At 35.0% G+C, this 21,567-nt stretch overlaps 2 protein-coding genes and 1 long non-coding RNA gene across 3 annotated transcripts; all 3 read right to left on the reverse strand.

Moving 5' to 3' along the window:
• Positions 1 to 290: 290 nt before the first annotated feature.
• On the reverse strand, positions 291 to 3,798 carry LOC143723913 (uncharacterized). The gene is made up of 3 exons (XR_013197194.1): positions 3,717 to 3,798; positions 2,999 to 3,117; positions 291 to 2,726 (listed from the first exon to the last, which is right to left on the reverse strand). It is a non-coding gene; the product is annotated as an uncharacterized LOC143723913 (long non-coding RNA).
• A 4,678-nt stretch (positions 3,799 to 8,476) lies between these two features.
• On the reverse strand, positions 8,477 to 12,933 carry LOC143723137 (transmembrane protease serine 9-like). The gene is made up of 10 exons (XM_077215128.1): positions 12,507 to 12,933; positions 12,081 to 12,228; positions 11,765 to 11,912; positions 11,429 to 11,686; positions 11,200 to 11,345; positions 10,176 to 10,228; positions 9,794 to 9,944; positions 9,480 to 9,648; positions 9,143 to 9,400; positions 8,477 to 9,030 (listed from the first exon to the last, which is right to left on the reverse strand). Exons 1-10 carry the CDS (start codon positions 12,550 to 12,552, stop codon positions 8,881 to 8,883), a joined length of 1,527 nt encoding a protein of 508 aa, XP_077071243.1. The 5' UTR covers positions 12,553 to 12,933; the 3' UTR covers positions 8,477 to 8,880.
• An 808-nt stretch (positions 12,934 to 13,741) lies between these two features.
• On the reverse strand, positions 13,742 to 19,472 carry ercc1 (excision repair cross-complementation group 1). The gene is made up of 9 exons (XM_077216948.1): positions 19,284 to 19,472; positions 17,595 to 17,972; positions 16,902 to 17,005; positions 15,273 to 15,372; positions 14,989 to 15,065; positions 14,748 to 14,847; positions 14,567 to 14,638; positions 14,103 to 14,171; positions 13,742 to 13,951 (listed from the first exon to the last, which is right to left on the reverse strand). The coding sequence occupies exons 1-9, from the start codon at positions 19,344 to 19,346 to the stop codon at positions 13,886 to 13,888; spliced, it is 1,029 nt and encodes a 342-aa protein (XP_077073063.1). The 5' UTR covers positions 19,347 to 19,472; the 3' UTR covers positions 13,742 to 13,885.
• Between the last annotated feature and the right edge of the window lie 2,095 nt (positions 19,473 to 21,567).

Below are 21,567 nucleotides of genomic sequence, written 5' to 3' on the forward strand. Positions count from 1 at the left end.
CCAATGCAACGTCTCCAAAATAAGATTTATACCCACCCAGCAAAAACTCGTTGAAAAGACGTCGAAAAGACGACATTGCCAGACGTCTAAACAACGTTAAAATTTGGTTGAAAGGTGAAAAGCCGTCTTTTTCAGGTCGTTGAAAAGACGCCTATAAAACGACGTCCCACTCACGTCTAAATTAGGTTGTAAAGTGAGTTGAAAAGACGTCTTTTTCAGGCCTAATTTCAACCGTGAATTTATGATTATATTTAATATTCATAATTACTGTAAAAATAAGACAATTCACAAAAGAGTAGCAAAACATTTATTGACACGTTAAATACATCTTTCACGTAAAAAACACTTTCCTGATCACATCGTAAGCCTGCATTTGATCAAACATACCCTAAAAAAAGTTATATTTTGAAATATGACTACAAAATAACTTTTCTATGAATTTATAAATACATATTCATGTAAATATGTGTGATGGTAAAGCTGAAATTTCAGCATCATTACTCCAGTCTTCAGTGTCACATGATCCTTCAGAAATCATTATAATATGATGATTTGATTCTCAAGAAACATTTATGATTATTATCAGTTGTACTGCTTCATATTTTTGTGGAAACTATGATACAGTTTTCAGTATTCTTTTTTGAATAGAACTTTCAAAAGAGCAGCATTTATTTGATTATTATTTTTATTTTATTTGAAGATATTTTTAACAGATGCCTTGTGTGCACAAACAAACAATTACGTCTTTATTCACAAATTAGGTATCTCCGACGCATGTTGCACCATGAGATGGCCAGCTCACACGCCAACACAATACTGATGAATCGTGGTGCTCCATAAACACGTTTCAATAAAGATGTAATGTTTTTTTTGCACAAACAAAGCATTCACATCGCTCATTAAAGTTGAAGTTTAACCACTGGACTCATATTGATTATTGTTACAATGGCCCTCATTTATCAAAAGTGCGTACACCAAATTTCCAGCGTACACCCAAAATCACGGTGACTTTGATATTTATCAATATGGACGTTGGCGTACGGCACGCTCAAATCCTACGCCAGTTTAGGAGGTGGTGTACATGTAGGCACGTTTTGAGTTAGTGCGGAAATGCGCAAAAAAACAATTCCTAACACCACAAAACGCACTGACAAACTAAAAGATATGAGGAGCTCTTTTCCAAAACGCGATAAACGCCATTTTTAAAAAATAAATTTGTATTTTATTTCTATTAATAAACTAGTGTTGTGTCTGCAAAGATGAAATTGATGATCACCATCTCCGTAATGAACGCGCCTATAGAGAGAGTATTTATTTTCGTTTATAGTTTCGTTTGAAGAAGTTTTAAGCTTTCTTTATAGATATATTTCTCATGTCTGTGAGGCATATACTGAGTTTCGATTAATTTGTGATGAGATGCGCTCCAGTTCACGTGCAATGCAAGGGACCGCGCCCGTGCCTCCATGTCATGACTCATGATTATATTGTCTGCTATTTGCTTCTTATTTAACTTAAATTAAACTTAAAGTGGCCAAAATCATGTCTGAGCATGTCTCCCGATATATTGCGCATCCTATCTTAGCCTATGTTCACTTTTCATAATCAACATAGATGGGGAAAAAATAAAATTATAATTTTTTAACAAATATGAAACTAAATGCACTTAGTTAATGGCTACAACACGTAGCCTAATAGTAGGCCTGAATATTGTTATCATTACTTTTTTCAAGTTCGGCACGAATGACTATTAGCCTAAATGTGTTACTAAATGATTTGAATGTATTTTTATGTTATATGTGTCTGTATTTGTGTGTTATTTTTAAATTATTTGTTTTATGTGGTGGACAATATTGGAACGTGACATTGGAAATATTTATTTTATGTTTACTATTTAATTTATTTTACCATTTATTTTGTTTGGCTTTTATTTATTTCATGCAGTTGCACTTATTTAATTTATATTAATTCATAGTATGAGTCCCTGATTATATGTTGCATTTTCTCTTGTTGTTTTTTAGACAAAAAATTGATGGATTTATAGCGTTTTGAAAAAAAAATCAATTAACTTTGAATTTATCATCAACAATATTGTTGTTTGATTTAATAATAATTTTTCATGATGGTGATGGTCTCGATCTCCACGTCGGAGAAGTGTCTCCTCTTTGCCGTCTTCCGTGTGTCCATGGCATAAAATGAGGGCGTGGGGGAAGCGGATACTTGAATATTGGCGTGTTATTCTAATGACGATCGTTTTCAGCCGCGGCATTTATCAAGGGCAGGTATTGCGTACACCTGGATTTCAAAGGTACGCACAGCTTCATAAATCAGGCGGTGAGAGGAGTGTAAGCACAATCTTTCGCCAACATATACGCCCGTTTCTACGCAAGAATGATAAATGAGGGCCATTGTCTTTACTACCTTTCTGAAGCTTGAAAGTTGTAGTTGCATAAACTGTGAAATGGAGGGACAGAAAGCTCTCAGATTTAATTTAAAAGATCTACATTTGTGTTTCAAAGATGAACGAAAGTCTTACAGGTTTGCAAAGACATGAAGGTGAGTGATGAAAATATTTGGTAATTTGACACATTATGTAAATCACATTAGTTCCCTTAGGGGCACCAATACATCTCTTCCTGATCTCTGATCTTCTGCTCCTTCCACTATCTCAACCCCGGATTATTGAGCCATAACAGAATGCTTTAGCCTGGCTGTTTTTTCTCCAGCATCTAAAGTGAGAAAGAAAACAATAACCAAAATCTAAATGTAAAAGAAAAAATGGTTGTCCAAAATGTAAAGTATACACTTGAGTTTTCCCTCTACATATACATGCAAGATTTCAGTCATAGATAAATTGTAAATGTTTGCTTTGTTAGACATGACCTGTCTAGTGATGTATATTTATGCTGAAATATAATATTGGTTTGTGTTTTAAAACTCTCCATGTAAGTGGACCTTGAGAGACAATGTTGAGATCTCCTGCAATATATTCTGAACTTACAACATTGGAGGTCCAGACCAAAGTCCTGCAGAGTCTCGGTGATCCTGGATCACCTGCTCAGGTCTGCTTAATTAAGGTTGGAGCTAAACTCTGTGATCAGCACTAGATGGCAAACAATACTGAAAAGAGAAAGAAGACAACTAATAATTAAGTTATAAATAATTTGTTCTATGTTCATCTGCTTACCTGTACAAAGTATGTATCATCAATAAGCGGTCTTTATTGAATTTGATCTTTTAATAACAATGTTATTAAATTTTTTTTAAGCAACAACATTAATGCTTACTACAAACCTGATAAAATGACTGGCGGGCAAAATGGAGGAAAGCCTTATTTTGCTCTCCAGGTGGGCGTTTCTATAATGGTGTGACGTCGCGTGAAAACTATGAATTAACCATACTTTTAGGTTAAATAAATTAGCTTATTTCCATTCATCCCTTGACCAATTGCCAGCAAAACCTGAACAAAACTATAAAAATCTCTCAGCTACACATAAGATGCGATTAAAAGCCCAAACTTAGACAGCTCAAGTTTATAGTTAACCTAACTTACCTCTAGTTAGCGGCTAGCCTAACGGCTGAGATGCTAACGGACTTTTTCGAAGACACTAAACCATTTATATAAAGTAAATATTCAACGGATGCGAGTCATTTACATGAAAGAAAGTGTCAGAAACATTTGTATGTACTATTTGTGTAATGTTGGGGACTAAACTTACCTGAAAGTAGTGAAAACAACAGTGAGAAACGGAGTTGTGCTGCTTTCAGTTGAGCTGCCGCCCCGTTTCCATGGTAACGCCCTCCGCTCCAGTTCAAATGCGGCTTGAATGTTCAGCGCGCGCCCATTAAAGGTATTGTAGGTAGAAATCCCCAAAAATACTTTTTTCCAATTTTTTTCAAACTGTCTTTATATATCAATGCATAATTAAAATGTAAGTACTCTGGAAAATAAATTATAAAAATCGAGTGTCTGTAGTTCTCTCAGGACTGTAATAAACACAGCTCATTATTCCATTCGGGACGAAAGAAATGATTGGCTGGGGCGACTGTCACTCTCCCTCGCTACCATGGATACCACCTCTGCTGATACAGGAGGAGCCCAAATGCGCGCACCCGTTTGAAAAGGAACGGAAGCTAGTAATAACAAACAATTATGGCAGAGAAAGAACAGTCACAATTCTCAGTAACGTTACCTGCATATAGAGGCAGCGAAGTCAAACGAGTTAAAAAAAGGAAGACAGTATTTGAAAAGGCTATGAACAAAAAGTCTTTGGATAAATAAAGAAATCATAAGAGAGTCGGCGTGGCTTTCCAGCGTCGGCTACTACTGAGTGATCTCAAGGGGCTGAAAAGTGACTCCATGATGGCTTTATTTCTGCTGGACAGGTAATCTTGCTGTTTTCATTTTGATGGCATTTATTTTTTCATGAAGCATGTATCACTAGCACACCTAACTACCTAATATTAGCTACCTAACGTTACGTAGCATAACTAACGGTACTGGCTTAGCTATGACAGTGTAACTTTGGTGTCGACTAGTATAACGTCACTGTTAGTGAGCCAGGGTTGAGACGATAAATAAGCAATAGGCCTATCTGCAGTCGAAAGCTGTTTTATTTAATTTCGCCGAATCTAACTTTAGGTTAAAAAGTTTAGGGGATCTATTTTTATACCTAGCTTTACCCTCTGCCTAAACTGTGTTCCTATTTTCACCGTGAACTCTACCTACTCCGTTTTTTCACGTTTGGTTTGTTGTTATATGCTCTACATATGTTTACATATGTCTTTATGTTGTATCTGTATGTGCTATACAATATATGTTGTGTGTGTGTGTGTGTTATATTATCTTGGGTCTGCAATGCAGTTGTGAGAAGGCGTTTGAGTGTATGTAATTCAGTTTATCTGTAAACAATCTTATGTTATGAATCTTACAAATTCACCTTCATCACAGTGTAACTGATAGTAACGGCAAACGTGTATCAATGAAGCTATTTATAGCTTTGCCTTATATTGAGTTTGATTCTGTTACGAGCTAGTAAAATGTTTTAAACTTTACAAGTATCGTTATGCGAGCTGGATAGTGAGTACTAACAGCCATGTTAATTGTTTATATTCATACTGATAAAGTTAGTTATTTTATTACTTGTGATTCTGACATGATGTCACTACATCTGGTAAAGCTGGTAAACACGTCCGACTCTTCCAGCTGAGCGAATGGCCGGGATCGCGCGTTCATTTGTTTTGGGGGCGTGGCTTTGGAAGGAGCCGAGTAGGGAGGGAGTGGGAGTTAATGGAATAATGAGCTGTGTTTATTGTAGTCCTAAGAGGACTACAGACACTCGATTTTTATAATTTCTTTTCCAGAGTACTTACATTTTAATTATGCATTGATATATAAAGACAGTTTAAACAAATTTTGACAAAAAGTATTTTTGTGGATTTCTACCTACAATACCTTTAAAACACGTAGAAGTCACGCAGAATTTACATAAACGTAGAATTGATGGAGGGAATTATTTGATAATCAGATAAAATATCCTGAAACTTGATAGATTATTAAGTGGATAGTAGCCCTGTGGCCATCTCAAACTGTAAATGGAATGAGCATATGAAAGCATTGAAAAAGTAAAACAATGTAGTCATTTATATATAATAGGCTATATTATAATATAATATATAGCTTTAGAAATATGGTTTTTACAATTTTATTTCTACACCACATTTACCATAAGGCATGGACATATTTTCTCAAATACACAAATTTACAGATGTAACATGAGGAAGAATTTATAAGCTTTATGTTCCAAGTATTTTTTAAATATATTTCAAATATACTAGATGTATTTCAATTTATTTAACAGTGCTTCACATATATTGTGAATATATTCATATGCAGTTATTTATAGGCTATTTAAGTGCTGTTGTTTATTGGGGTCTATGGTGTTTTAACTACTGTGATGTTTAATGTTTTTATGGGTGCATTATAGGAATATTAAATGTAGTGATTGTTAACAAATGTTCAGAAATAGGCGTAGGCCACTAATATACAGCACAAGTGTTTTCAACAATATATAAACCACTAGGGCGTGCTTTTTGATGGATTTCTGCCATGCCAAATCATTTAGGTCTATGTTTTATATGGTTTACGAACATATAGGTGCTTACAAAAAATGTATTTCTAGGATGTGCAGTGACACGTAACTTTGAGGTATTTCTACAGTCTATTTCTTCACTTGCCACAATTGACTTTAATTATGTTTATGCTATATTAGGGCTATATGTGGTCCAAAAATTTCAGAACTTTTTTTGGACTAAAATTGGACTAAATCAGACGGACCAAACAAAGTCCAATTTTCAACGTCTATGTTTGGGCTAAATTTGGACCAAATCAGACGGACCAAACAAAGCCCACTTTTCAACGTCTATTTTTGGGCTAAATGAAGGCTATGACGGGCCGACTTGATTTAGCCCAAAAAACAATGTCTTAATGACGTCTGGTGCTGGGTGGGTATGGTCACTGTGGCGAGCAGGACGAGGTCGAGGGACGTGAGAGAACGGCGCGAGGTCGGTGGGTGTTTGTTAATGAATGAAACATAGATATCATATAGAGACTAGATGCCCTATTGGCCGCTGTGGCGCAAGAAATGCGGCCGCCATATTAAGCAGGTCATACTCCTATTTGCGTTGCATAGCAGCAGTAGATTTCAGAGCACTGTGCAGTATATTCCTGCTCAAATCGGCGGACCATCACTCGGGGATTACTTTACACAAGTAAGATTTAACATTTAACATTACCGTACTATTAGTTGTATTTTGTGAACAAAATATTCAATGTGTCCTGTATCGTAGCTACGTGTATGACCTTTGCAGCAAAAAAACCCGCGTGAAAATCCGTTCGGTTTTCAGTGAGATATGATTAATTAAATGCGCTGGCAGCGCACCTGCCAAACAGATTACACTGAGCGGAGCGGGTGACCGGTTTAAGATGGCGGCCCCACGGCTCGCCGCGACAATAGGCAGTAGCGGTCGATAGGGCGTCTATCTATATGATGTCTATGGAATGAAACCTCTCACAGTCGTCGCTCCTCCTTTATGCTTCCGCTCCTCCGTGATAGAGGCGAGACTGGTGCGTCTCGGTGTCATTAATTAACAATCACGCCACCGGCCTCGCGCCGTTCTCTCACGTCCCTTGGCCACATCCTGCTCGCCACAGTCACCAACCGTGGCCCCAGTTAAAGTAGCTGCCGAGTTTTGCAGTTATTTTAATCTGTTAAGAGAAGATTTGGATACTCAAAGAATGAATCAATCTTTCAGCAACAGAAAAGGACAACATAGGCCAAATACTGTAATGTTATCGATCTACGTGTGCTGATTTGCATGCTGAATGTGGATTGGTTGTTAGATCTGTATGAGGGGCAGTTGAGATCCAGTAAAGACTGAAGTTGGACGCAAACGTGTGTGCTCTTGATTATTTCTTGGTACGACACTATTGTGAGTGACTGCACAAGAACAATACAAATACATGCAATGTTTCTAAGATGAAACAATGAAGTCTTAACCATATTCTGTACAAAAGGCACAAATTAGCATCAAATGTGACTCCAAATATATATATATATATATTTTACTTTACTTTGGAACTCCAAGGCAACACCATCGACTAACAAATCTATAGAAACAGTATTGCGTAGTTTATGGGGAGAGCCGAGGAGCATGACTTCAGTTAGAGCAATTTAGACACAGAAAAATCGTTAAACACCCACAACTTCATCTCAGAGATTCTTGGAAAGATGAGAAACATCCATAAATTGACCAGACTAGGAATGTATGTAAATCTGTATGTCATCAGCATAAAAATGTTAGCTGAGGTCAAGAGATCTTAATAGCTGATCAAGAGGGTAGATATAAATGCTAAAGAGCAAAGGACCAATAACTGAGCCCTATATGACACCAGTACAAACAGGGCCCACCTAAGATCTAAAACCACCCATATAAACAAATTGATTGTGATCCCTAAACAAATGAGCTAAACCATCAGTCTCAGATACATCAAAGACAGTTTCCAATGGTTAAGTAAAAGCATGGTCAGCGGTGTCGATAGCTGAGCTAAGATCTAATGAGAATCGACAAGGAGCCAGAATCAGAAGCTAAGTCATTGACGACTTTAACCAAGGCTGTTTCATTGCATTTTCTTAAACCCAAATTGAAGGGGCTTGAACAAATTATTAACCATTAAATAATTGTGGAATTGAGACATAACAACACCCTGTAAAATTTTAGACATAAACGGAAGATGTGAAATTAGACGAAATTGTTTAAATCACTGTTTTGCATTTTTTAATACAGGAGTGACATGCAGCAGTTTTACGTACTGCTGACACAACCAGTAGACAAAGAGTCATATTTAGAACAGCAGGGTGCAAATAACCGAGACAAGATTTAAATAAATTAAAAGGCAAGTAAGTAACATCTTTTTTTTATTATTATCAGTGAAAGCAATGTATTTTATTCTTTTCTGCCCATTTAAAAGCACTTTAAGCAAAATCTGTAAAAGTGTGAAGTACACAATACTGCAATCAGGCTACTTTTCATTGTTAAACTGAGTGTCTTTATAGATAACAATATATTTAAATTATCACTAACTATTATTTATGAATGAATGTTTATCCCACTAAAATAAGCTTCTCCATGTCATCACATACATCTGGTGATCTAAACGGATGGTTTAATGAATATTGCAGTTTATTTTAAGGGGTTTTCAATGAATAAAAACTTCTCATCAAAAATCAAGTATTAATAATCTCAAACTGGCTAAACATATGGGGTTTTGACAGTTGCAGCAGAAACAGGTAATTAGCAGAGAGAGATATGCAAACTTAGTTTTTAACCAATCTTCTTTTTAATCCAGGGGAGGAAGTAGGATATTTTTACATAAGCTTGAGGATATGATTTGTTTGCACAGTCACCATCATAGGTATATGAAGCAATTGCTTGTGGTTTGGTATTGCAGATAAGAGGACTTCCTGAATCACCCTGGTGAAGAAGGACAGAGGAAAAACATTAATATAATATAATATAATATAATATAATATAATATAATATAATATAATATAATATAATATAATATAATATAATATAATAATACCTGACAAAAAGCATGTTTCCCATCTGAAACACTACAGATCATTCTCTCAGAGTTGAAATAGTCCTCCCACTTTGTTTTACATTCAAAGCTGAACTGCAATTTGAGACTGACTTCCCGCAGAACCCTTGATGCTTCTCCTCCGTGTTTTTTCGTACCCCAGCCAGCAATGGAGCATTTAACATTAGCTGGGATTTTTCCATTTTTCTTAGGAAGAGGCATAACTTTCACAAATTTATTCAGCTTGGCTTTGTTCTTTAGCTGCGAATAAAAGAAAATAATTTAAAGAGAGCAAGCAAAGCACATAATATAAAACCAGAGAGAGTGAAGGTGAAAATACCTTTAGTAACATGATATCATAGCTGTAGTCCTTCTCATTATGAGGTTCAAACTTAGGATGTTGGATGTATTTTAACACTTTGATTCTCTGCTGGCTTTTCTCGTCCTGATTGATGTTGTGAGCTCCCAGAACAACCTCAAAGTGGCCCCGACCAGAGAAGGCACTGCGACTGTGGGAAAAATGTAAAAACAGTGTATACCTTGAATCATTTAAATAACTAAAATACAAAATTACAGAAAGATAAACTAAAAGTCTTGAGACTAACTTTTTAAAAAGCATCATAAATAATCCTTCACACGCATTCTAACACATACTTCAAACAGTGGGCAGATGTCAGTACATAATCCTCTCTGATCAGCATCCCTCCACATGTGTGATGTTTATTTCCAACCTGAATAGATGCCATGTATGGTCTGGAATGAGGTTTAGCCTCTTTTCCACCAACAATACCACTCTCCATCCCACCTGTGACAAAAACAGAAGTAACATTACCAGACTATTTAAGGAGGTATTGAATGTGCATTTACAATTTGCATTCTAAGTATAGTATTTCATTTTCATTTATATTTGAAATTTATTTGAATATATTTTTATTTTTATTTATATTTTTTTAAATATTCGAGTTTATAAATGTTATGCTCTTGTAAAAGGAAGCACAATGTGAATTCAGGAAGAAAGGAATGCATAATATCTTACCAGCCAAAGAGATACCAAGGAGAAGAAGAAAAGCGTAAAGAACCATCGTGCAACTGCAACAGCCTGTTATAGCATTAGTGTGCATATGCTATCAATAGTATGCTCAAACCCACTCACTACACTCACTAGTTGTATCTCCCCCTCTTACCTCAAACCACAAAATGTGTTTACAAAGTAGCATGCAGCCATAACTAAGGAATCATTACCAAATTTGAGTTACAGAGTAATAAAATACTCTACTCAACTAAGTGTACTGTTATTAGAAATGAAATACAATAAAGTACCTTAATTGCAAATCTCATGTTTGTTCAAATTATTTGTTAGTTTATTATAAGGTTGGTGACATATAGTGATCCCACACTGACTGACTGTGTACATAGTATTTTTATTCGCAGTCAATGACTGGACATTGGTTGTGGCAAGCATAAAACATCAGTGTGTGACATCAAAACGTTACTGACTGAAAAACAAACAAAATAGGTTTTATAATAGAGGACATGTTTGTAACATACAAAAAGTGGGTGATTTATAATTATAAATTCTATTTTGAAGGTTGTTGCTGGCCTTCTAATGACATTTGTACTTCACATCACTTTTATGGACATTTTAATTTCATAACATCTTATAAAATATGTATAATGTTGCCTATAGTATAGTCTCTGGCCTAAAAAACTGAGATGGGCTCTAGCATTATGACCGTAGAAGGACCAATTAATGAATGTATAGTATGGGAATCTATATCTTTCAACATCAACAATGAACAATGTTCTGTAGCTTCCTGTACAACCAAAGTTCTACATTTTTATTTTATTTCTGGTTCAGGATTTGCTTGATAAGATTATTTTTACTTTATTCATACAGTATGCAAGCTACTGTATATAAGGAGGCAATACAGACAAATAAAGTTTTTATATATATATATATATATATATATATATATATTATATTTTTATGAAGTTAAAAAACAAAACTGGAAATGGCAGCAGGGATTATATAGCCAAAAAATAGATGCAATTTCAATCACTTAATGTACTTCCTAACCCACGGAAGGAAGGCAGATATTTTCATGTAGACCTCCGGATACTTCTTGGATGTACAGTTTTCACGATATGTGTATGCAGCCATTCCTTGAAGTTTAGAGTCACAAAAAAGAGGACTGCCAGAATCACCCTAGAAAGAAACAGATAAAAGACTTAAATGTATTCTGCCACTATGTGAATTTTTTGTTAATCATCTAAGTGACGTTTCAGTACCTGACAGAAAGCCCTTTTCCCATCTGAGACACTACAGATCATTTTCTCAGAGTTGAAATAGTCCTGCCACTTTATTTTACATTCAAAGCTGAACTGCAGTTTGAGCCTGACTTCCCGCAGAACCCTTGATGCTTCTCCTCTGGGTTTTTTCATACCCCAGCCAGCAATGGAGCATTCCACAAGGGCGGGAATATTTTCATTGTTCTTAGGCAGATCGATAACATCCACAAACTTATTCCGCACAGCTTTGGTCTTCAACTGTAACATATTAATCAGTGAATACCAGAATACAACCCCCCCCGCACCCCCTCCCCCCAATCTGAGAATAATGAATACCTTCAATAACATAATATCATAGGTGAAGTTATTGTTTGCATAATTGGGATGTTGGATGTACTCCTCTACTTGGATTATCTGCTGGCTCTTCTCGTTCTGGCTGATATTGTGAGCTCCCAGAACAACTTCTAAGACGTTGGAGGTCTTACTGTGAAAATGTTTAAAGTTGAGGTTATTTTAAAGGATCATGTCAGTACATCGTTACAAACAAAATAAAGGCTAAAATACCTAACTTTTTAAAATCAGATTAATAATCAACTGTTTTTGAATACTACATATTCTCCAGTTTATTGGGGATATATGGATGCATACTTACTCCCAACAGTGGGCTGATGTCAGCACATAATCATCCTTAATGAGCATCCCTCCACACTTATGGTGTCTTTTATACTGGAGAGATGCCATGTATGGTCTGGAATGAGGTTTAACCTCTCTGCCTCCTACGATACCACTCTCTAACCCTCCTGTGATAATGAGACAAGAGGATTGCATGGGAACTATAGAGTTAAAACTTAGGTACAGTACAGTTTAACTTGAAAATATGACAAATTATAGAAGTAAAATGGGTATGATCTTATTATTATTGATGTATTTCTCCTAATATATCACAATCACTTAAACTGTTTGAAAGCCATTGGTACAAAAATTTGGATATGTACATAAGTCTAAAAAACTAAAATCTCATTAAAATATTCCCACCCAAAACAATCTAACCGATTAGTGCAAGAGGTGAATGTCTTACCGGACAGAGAGAAGACAGAAAGCAGGAGACAGACGTTGAGCAGCATGATGTATAAATGTGCTGATACAGGAATGGCATTTGACCCTCAGTGTTGCCTTTATACTGTCTGACCTATACAGTATTCTCTGTTGCATATGAAAGTATACTACGGAAAGGTGTAGGGGAAAGTTTTGACACGCATGTATTAATAACACAGTGAGTTCTCAGGTAAAAAAGTACCGTGAACCACACTTAAAGGGGCTGAAAAATGAAGGTTCTGTCATCATTTATTCACCCTCCCTCATGTTATTCATAACCTGTATTACTTTACTTTCTTCTGTAGAACACAAAAGAAGATATTTTTAAGAATGTTGGTTACCAAGCAGTTTTGGTGAACATTGACTTCCATTATATGGTCAAAAAACACTGTTGTTGTTGTTTTTTGCAAAGTATGTTCTTTCATGTTCCACAGAAGAAACCCATAAAGGTTTGGAACAGCATGAGGGTGAGTAAATGATGACAGAATTTTAATTTTTGGGTGGACTATCCCTTTAAGGATTATGTAAAAAAATATAACTTTCACATTAAATTAATGCAAAAGAGCTTTAAAGGGATAGTTCACCCAAAAATGAAAATTCTGTGAAATGAATAGTTGAAATAAAGTCGTTATTTTAGTTTTTTTTTGCGCACAAAAAGTATTCCCTTCGCTTGATAAACTTAAGATTGAGCCACTGTAGTCACTTGGACTATTTTAACGATATCTTTAATAACTTTTCGGGGCCTGCAAGTTCAATCCCTGAAGAAGCCTATGGACTAGTATGGAGAAGTGATCCAGCTCAGATTTCATCAAAAATATCTTAATTCGTGTTCCGAAGATGAACGAAGGTCTTACGAGGTTGGAACAACATGAGGGTGAGTAAATACTGACAGAATTTTCATTTTTGGGTGAACTATCCCTTTAAGAAGATTACTATTCATCACTGTGTAGTATAAAACCTCCCACTAGTTGTGATTTGATGACATTTTCTGCGGCATATGTGATGGCCATCAACTTTTGGCCCACAAACCGCCACAAACACATTCATACTCTGAGTCAGTTTGCCCTTATAGTCTAATTCCTATTTCTATTAGGTAGTTTCCGTCCATTTTTTTTCTTATATGACAGGTTTCTACAGGTTTTGTTCCAGTTACAATACGAATCATGGGGTTATAATGGAACCTCACCTCCCACTCTAAAATATCAACATAATACACAATTACTCCTAAAAATTATTGATATTTATTGAACTTTTCATAAACACCAATGATACAAATTTAAGAGGCTGTTTATGCCCCACTTGAAGGCCACATATCATCATAAGACTCTAAGACACAGTGATTTTGGAAACTGCAGCTCTGATTTATCCGCTTTCCTTCTTCTTGGTCTTTACGAAGGGTTGGTGCAGTACATCATAAAGCCTTCTTGCCTAAATGAACCACAATAAGGAAAAGTGATTAATACACATACCCTTGGATTGGTTAAAAGAGTCAAATGCACTTATTTTTTAAAAAAATATTGCATCAAAGTACAATGCTACGTTACGTATAAAGCCAACAGTTCAAAGTGTCTCTACACACCTTCTGTGGACCGAGTCCTGGGCACAAAACTAGTTCCTCCTTAGAAGCCTTAATGATGCCCTCCAAAGACTGAAGAGATAAAATACCATCAATATAAGAACACAAAAGTATTTCAAGATCACTAATTTAAAATAGGCAAAGGTTTTTATGTACACTACCATTCAAAAGAGGTCTTTAAGGTTTTTTAATGTTCTTGAAAGAAATGTCTTTAGTGTCACATGATCCTTCAGAAATCATTCTAATATGCTGATTTGCTGCTCAAGAAACATTTATTATTATTATCAATGCTAAAAATAGTTTTGCTGCTTAATATTTGTATTTAATAATTCTTATTGTATTTATTTGAAATCAATTTCATGCATCCTTGCTGAATAAAACTAATAATTTCTTTTTTAAAAATAATAATATTTTGAATGGTAGTAAGATGTAGGATGTGCAACATCTAAATGAAAAGTATTCCTTACAGAAAAAGTAGACAGCAGAGTCATGGCATCTGTCTTATTGACAGACTTTACGGTGGTTAAACAATCTGTAACCTGTCAAATAAAAAGAAAGTGCCTTCATAGAAATTATGCCATCAGTGTTTGATCAAGTGAAACCATACATAATAATTTCAGATGTATAAATAGATTTTTGGGCTCTAACCTGGGACAGGTAATTTTTCTCCACATGTTCTTTAAGAAGATCTGCAGGTTTCTTCTCATAGGATTTAAATGTCTCAAGGTACCGACCTGCTTCTTCAGGACTTACACATACAAACAGGTGTGTTTAGTTAAAGGAACTAAATTAAAGCACTAAAAACTAGCAGGAACTTTAACAGCTTATATTTACACAAGCCACTAGGGAAATTCCCCTCCAGCTTGATTATTTAGAACGGTCCCCTTACCTCCAGGCCAAAATGAGGGTACAGTCAGCCATGATGCATATTCGAGCAAGCTCTTTCAGTGCATGATGAGGGTCTTTCTGATAAATCAGGAACATAGAAATGGGACATGAACATCTGCAGTCTCTAACTGAATTAAAGCTACTTAAAACTTAAAAAACAGGCACTTAGTAGACATTTGTTACCATCGATTTATTTATTATTAAATTCAGAAAGAGATTTAAATAACACAACATGTATGAGAAAGGACAAAGAAATGCGAGTGTGAGTGAAACAGACAGACTTACCACATCGACCTGGACGAGCAACACTCTGAGGGTGAAACTCTGCCCCAGCTGTTTCAGACGCTCATGGATGTAGTTTGGGTTCAGATTATGGTAACGCACACTGTGGACATGAGAGAGAGAGAGAAAGAGAAACTAAAACATCCCATATAGAACTGATATATTGTGAGCTTAGAATTATACAGTTCTATCTCCGTTTAGGGTAGTTCTGACGTATTGAGCATCAAAGTTTTTAAATCCCTGCTGTTTTGTGAGATGGATCCTTTTAATTTTATTAATAACTACTAACAAAATATTTTTTTTTACAAAAATAACACCACACAGGCATTAATAAACACCTAATGGATAAGATTATGTCAAAAACTCAATTTCGACAAGTGGAGATAGAACCATATACTTCTAAGCTCACGATATGTTTGGTTAATATAAACACCATTAAAAAAGTGAATTTCAATTTGGCATTTGTAATTCAGTTAAGGGACTGAAAACTTCCACAATGATTCCTATATTCACAATAAGCATAATCTTCCAATTACAAAATGCAACATAATTAATTAACATTTAATTAACATTTCTCAGCTGATTCTACATTGTCTAAAATGTATTGCCATACCAATCATTACAGTCAGCCACAACATGTTTACTTCCTTGAATTCTCACTAATTTTCTTTGCAGAGAGTGGAGGATGATGTGGTTTCACAACTGACTAAGTGAGAGGATTCCATTTTCACATAACACTTACAAAATGTGTTTGAAGTGCACATACACTTGCTGGAAACCATGTTTCTATAATTTAACACTTGATTTGCCATTATAAATTAAGTATTATGAAATATTAGCAAATAAAAGACATTTATGAAAGTGCCATTTTCATAAACTTAAAGAGGACCTATTATACTTTTTTACATTTTCAACTTTCTTTAGTCTGTAATATTAAGGTCTGAAAAGTTACAAAGCACAAAGTCAAACTCAAAAAGGAGTTATTCTCTATATCAGTAATCACTGTTTCTGAACTCACTGAAATGCTACCATTGCAGTCTTGAGTATATATACTGTATATATACACATTCCTCGCTATTCACTATATTCCTCATTTGAATAATTTTAATACATTTAATTAAATAACTGAAACACAGTCAAAATGGTTGACAATCACAAAACACGAGTCCAGCTGACCAATCATAGCTCATTGTGCTTTTTTGGAAAGAGGGGTTTCATAGAGACGGGAACAAGGCAGTGTTACTGACAGATTGGGAAGAGAGGTGCTGCAACAACCTAAAATATGTTAAAAAACTAAACAAAAAAATATTCTGTTAGATCCCAAAAACAAAATCAAGGTCATATTATGGCCTCTTTAAATATGCAAATCTGGTGCAGATTTTGAGATCAAACAAATATAAACGTATTACTTTCTTTCTTCCACTATTGAGTGCATTTAAATCCAACAAGACGTGGCTCAAGTGTGTACAATGAAGTGACAGCACTGCTTCCATATTAATCTCCATCGGTGTCCTGCTGAAGCTTCTAGCTTTTCAATGTGTACATTTGGATTCCTATTTTGAAGAAGAAACATTGGCAACTGTAATATTAGAAATAATCTCACTGGTACTATACATATACCCACAAACCAACCTGAGAAAAAGAGCACACGTTGTCCTTCCCAAAACATAGTCTGGCACCACTTCTCCAAACTCCCAAGGAACATTTCTCACAAACTTTAGGATGGGGTTGCCTCTCTGTATACAGATTAAAAACATATCTTAATCAAGTTCTATATTTAATTGTTATATTTTAATATTTGTTATAATAAAAATGAAGTAAAAGGTGCATTCAGTAAGTTTTGATTTAAACTGCCGGTTAAAAGTCTCTTATGTTCACCAAGGCTGCATTTATTTGATAAAAAAAAAAAAAAAAAGTAAAAGAGTAATATTGTGAAATATTATTACAATTTAAATTAACTCTTTTCTATTTGAATATATTTTAAAATGTAATTTATTCCGCCGTTGATGGCAAAGCTGAATGTTAAGCATCATTACTCCAGTCTTCAGTGTCACATGATCCTTCAGAAATCTAATCTAATATGCTGATTTGCTGCTGAAGAACATTTCTTACAAAGAAATGTTGTGCTGCTTAATATTTTTGTGTATTTCACAATATTAATATTTTTACTGTATGTTTGATTAAATAAATATAGCCTATAAGAGATATTTTTCCAAAAACATTAAAAAAAAATTACCGATCCAATTTTAAAATTAGGTGGAAAAATACTGAGCGTACCTTTTAAATATAGGAAAATTATAGATAATGAACACACGTTATACAGACCTGTCGAGGACTGACAATAATACTGTTCCCAGATCCTAAGAGTTGAGGAGGAATAATGCAACCTTCCAAACTCTGACCTTCCTCTTTTGTCTGATCTTCTGTTGGTACCTCTGCTGGTCCCTGCTGTTCTGTCTCGGGTTTTCCTGAGTCTGTGAATGACGTACTAACTGAGGCGCCAGCTGTGTTTACACTGCTTTGTCCTGCAGCATCGTTCCTACATTGGGCAGCAGATATTTGTTTCTCTGATCCATGAGCTGCTCCCTGAAGCCCCCTGTTTTTGCTCTGAACAACAAACTCTGCATAGGACAGTGGTTGGCCAGGAGCTGGAACAGTTGTGGCCTCTACTTGACCATCTTTGGCCTTAAACAACGGTGCCACCTGTGAGAATAAAAGGAACCAGGAAACTTTCATCATTTCAGAGACACTGCCATCTGAATAATTTAATGTAATCTTAAAGATCCCATATATTCTTCTGCAGCATTTTTTATTTTATTCATCTCTTGCAACTTATTATTTTTGTCATTTGAATGTTACATTAAAACTGTCATTAAAAAAACAATGTCTTGGACAAGGCTCAAACAATAAAAATCTAAACATAAAAAGCATTTGAAAATAAATGATCACTACTTTTCAAATGCCTTTTATGTATATATTTTCTTAACCTCAAAGACTGTTCTTGTGAGATTAAGTAAATTCATTATAAAACATTAATTTTAAAAGTATTTTTAAAAATTTAGAATAAATGCATGATGATCTGTAGAACATCTTGAACTATGATGATCCAAACAAAGATTGAAATAAAACTATTACTGTGAAAAAATATTTTTATACATATTTGAAAAATTAAGATGACCCAAACAGTTATGGCGTAATTTCCATCACACACACACACACACACACACACACACACACACAATTTCATTCCCACTTGTTACTGTTGCCTACTTGTTTCCTAAGGAGACAGTTTCAGTCAAGAACATGCTTGATATAAAATAAGAGAGATGCTTTGTAAAGGGGAAAAAAAACACAAAGATAGATGTTATATTCAAAACATGCATAGTCATAACTGTGCTTAAAGAATGATGTTTGATGTGTTCTCTCTCGCTCGCTATTCTAGTGGCTAAAATTAAATCAAAATAACGAGGGGCGTTTTTAAAAAATAATGCATGGCCTCCGTAATGCGAGGATCTTCCAACGTTTATGATCCACTGAGGAAAAATGTAATATGGGTTTGAAAAGGATAATCATTGGGGTAAGTAAATTATGAGTGAACTGTCATGTGGATCAAATGTATGAATCCAGCTTGTCGTGATTTATTTAAAGTTCTGTCTTCAGTGTGGCACTTACTGATCGAGAGTGGTAACGTTATATGTTAGTAAGTTAGTTAGTTAGTTAGACTGTTGCAGTGGGCAACATGATGCAATGCATCAGTATGATTTGAGTCATCAACACCTTTTTACCGGCAAACTTGCAGAGTGTGAAAGTAACGTTAGCTCATCAAGTTGGTAGGTCGTGCTTGTTTAGTGATTTACAGTGAATTACAGAAGTCCCCTGACTTAATATCAGTGGTGATAGTTCATGTAACGTTATGGACTTATGAACTTTGGTGAGGTTTAAACCTCCATAACGTACTCAGTTACCAAGACCTCTACTACTACAACACAATCATAGTAAGGAAACAAAACCCACCGGACTTCTTTCCTTTGTGAACGCCGAGTCGTCCAAATTTATATTGAATTTCTTTTTTTCCATTTAACGTTATAAATTATCAGTGACTGCACAAACCATAGAAACCAAACATACTAGCCCATCTGCGAGTGCCGCCATCGCAGAAGAACTGTCAGACAAATGTGTCAAAGACAGAAAAATCGATCGACACGGAGACGCTACTGGTACTAGCCGACAGATGGCGCCCAAACTCGGAATTTATATTATATTTGCTCACAATGGTACTATCCGAAAGATGTCGACATTGCAAAAGATTAGAATACTTTTCACGATGCTTTTCACACACGCGGTCCCAAATGTAGCCTACCGATTTTTAATGTTATTCAAAAAATTATTTTAAACAATATTGTACTACCGTAGTTTTTAAACATACAGTCGTTGATATGCTATAGCCTACTAATACGGTAATTTAGGCTACATTTCAGACTGAAACTAGTTGCCACGTCATTGTTTCACTAAAAATATTTCTAAGTAATACATTTGTACAATTTTATTTGACATTTTATTTATATACTATATATAACTAATGTTTCAATTTAACACATGTGACAACATATTTAAGACCTATGTTTTAAATTAACATAAAAAAACACTGCCAGAAACATAGTCCTTGTGACAACTTCCACATGTGACAGCTAGCCCCAGTGCCTCCTCAGTTGATATTTGGCAATAGCATGGTTTCTTTTCCTTTATTATAAAAACATTTCTCATTAATGGACATTGACTAAAGTCTCATTCATGACTTTTTCATCTCATCTCAGTCCTCAGAGCATCATGTTCAATGTTTATTTAATGTTAGAGGTTATCCAATTAAGAAACCCACAGACATTTGACAGACATCTGTGTATTGCCCATTTAACCCTGTTTGTGTGTGTATGTGGATGGCGTTTCGGGACGTCCTGCCACCGTGCCATAGCATCATGGGTCCCACAGACAGATGGTGCCAGCTTCTTTCTGAAGTCATGTTCATGCCCTCCAAGAGATGCGATGCATTTACACAACATGCACAAACCTTTGGCATCACACCAATGTATGTCAGTCACCTTTCAGGACAAATCAGACAAGATCATATTTAAAAGACAGTATGGATGCGCATAGACACACACACACAAACAAATTCACATACATGTGTGAGCAACCATGAAATATTTGTCTGGTTAAGTAAGGGTGTGACAAGGACACAGTTAGAGTTTTAAGGTGAGCGGGGCTGTATATCCAGCCTGTGGAGCAAAGGACTGTGGGTATTGTTGTCAAGCCAATTATCTGCTCCATCGGTATAACCTTAAATACATGTCCTCATATTGAAATTATAATAATTATAATTTCCAGAAAAAGCTTTCATTTTATACACTATACCCATAAAGATGGAATAGTATTTTATTTTACTTGATTTCATATATATGTGTGTGTGTGTGTGTGTGTGTGTGTGTGTGTGTGTGTGTGTGTGTGTGTGTGTGTGTGTGTGTGAATATTTATTATTATATTATTATAATAATTATTAAAGTATTACAGTTTATTATATATAAGTATATCAATTATTATAACCTGCAATAAATTCTTAGTCAGAACAATAATGACTATAAAATCAAATAGAAAATACAAAAAGTGGCTGTAATCAGTTTGTAATAGAAAAGTTTGTAAGATTAGATGCCACCTTATTTTTATCTGCATCAGTAAATTTTGATGTAAGTTGTTGGGAGTGTTGTATTCATGTTCAATGTTTTCAGAGCTAAATATATATATATATATTTTTTTTATATATATAAAAAAAAAAACTTTAAATCAGTTCCACATCAAACAAGACAATAATTACAGATATACTGTAATTACCCACTTAACCTATATAACTAAATATTTCTATAATAGATTAAGAATAATCTTATGTTAAATAACCTAAAAAAAGGTGGATATTTCGCCATCTCATTTTAAATTAACGGGGCATTTTATCACATTCAATGACATTTTTCTTAAAGTCCTGGTTAGTTTTTGACACTTTCAGCATATAAGATGAAAACTTGCTGCTGTCCTGTAAATGTTTTTTGGGGAAGAACACAACCAGTCACATCCCACTCCTCTGTAGACCTGAACTAGTTTAGTTTGTGATGGCATGAGACATGTAGGATTTATCTAGGCTAGTACTGAATGTTTTGTGAACTTTTATTTCTTTCACCAACACTCATTTTTGCATTCTTATTCATTTTCTTTTCCAAAAAAGTAGAGGAGAGATGCAACAGCAAAGTTACAG

The sequence above is a fragment of the Siphateles boraxobius genome, unplaced genomic scaffold (assembly GCF_051911475.1).
Source record: "Siphateles boraxobius isolate OS27281-9 unplaced genomic scaffold, OSU_SipBor_1 7, whole genome shotgun sequence".
NCBI lineage: Eukaryota > Metazoa > Chordata > Actinopteri > Cypriniformes > Leuciscidae > Siphateles > Siphateles boraxobius.

What these genes read in the sequence shown, in the direction of transcription:
- ercc1 (XM_077216948.1), bottom strand. Translation starts at nt 19,346, where the DNA reads ATGGAAAAAAAGAAATTCAATATAAATTTGGACGACTCGGCGTTCACA. An exon ending in TCACAAAGGAAAGAAGTCCG is followed by an intron (nt 17,973 to 19,283) that starts GTGGGTTTTGTT and finishes TTATTCTCACAG; the next exon opens with GTGGCACCGTTGTTTAAGGC. An exon ending in AGAAAAATTACCTGTCCCAG is followed by an intron (nt 14,639 to 14,747) that starts GTTAGAGCCCAA and finishes TTTATTTGACAG; the next exon opens with GTTACAGATTGTTTAACCAC.
- LOC143723137 (XM_077215128.1), bottom strand. Translation starts at nt 12,552, where the DNA reads ATGCTGCTCAACGTCTGTCTCCTGCTTTCTGTCTTCTCTCTGTCCG. An exon ending in CCTTGGTATCTCTTTGGCTG is followed by an intron (nt 9,945 to 10,175) that starts GTAAGATATTAT and finishes TTTTTGTCACAG; the next exon opens with GTGGGATGGAGAGTGGTATT. An exon ending in GGAAACATGCTTTTTGTCAG is followed by an intron (nt 9,031 to 9,142) that starts GTATTATTATAT and finishes CTTCTTCACCAG; the next exon opens with GGTGATTCAGGAAGTCCTCT.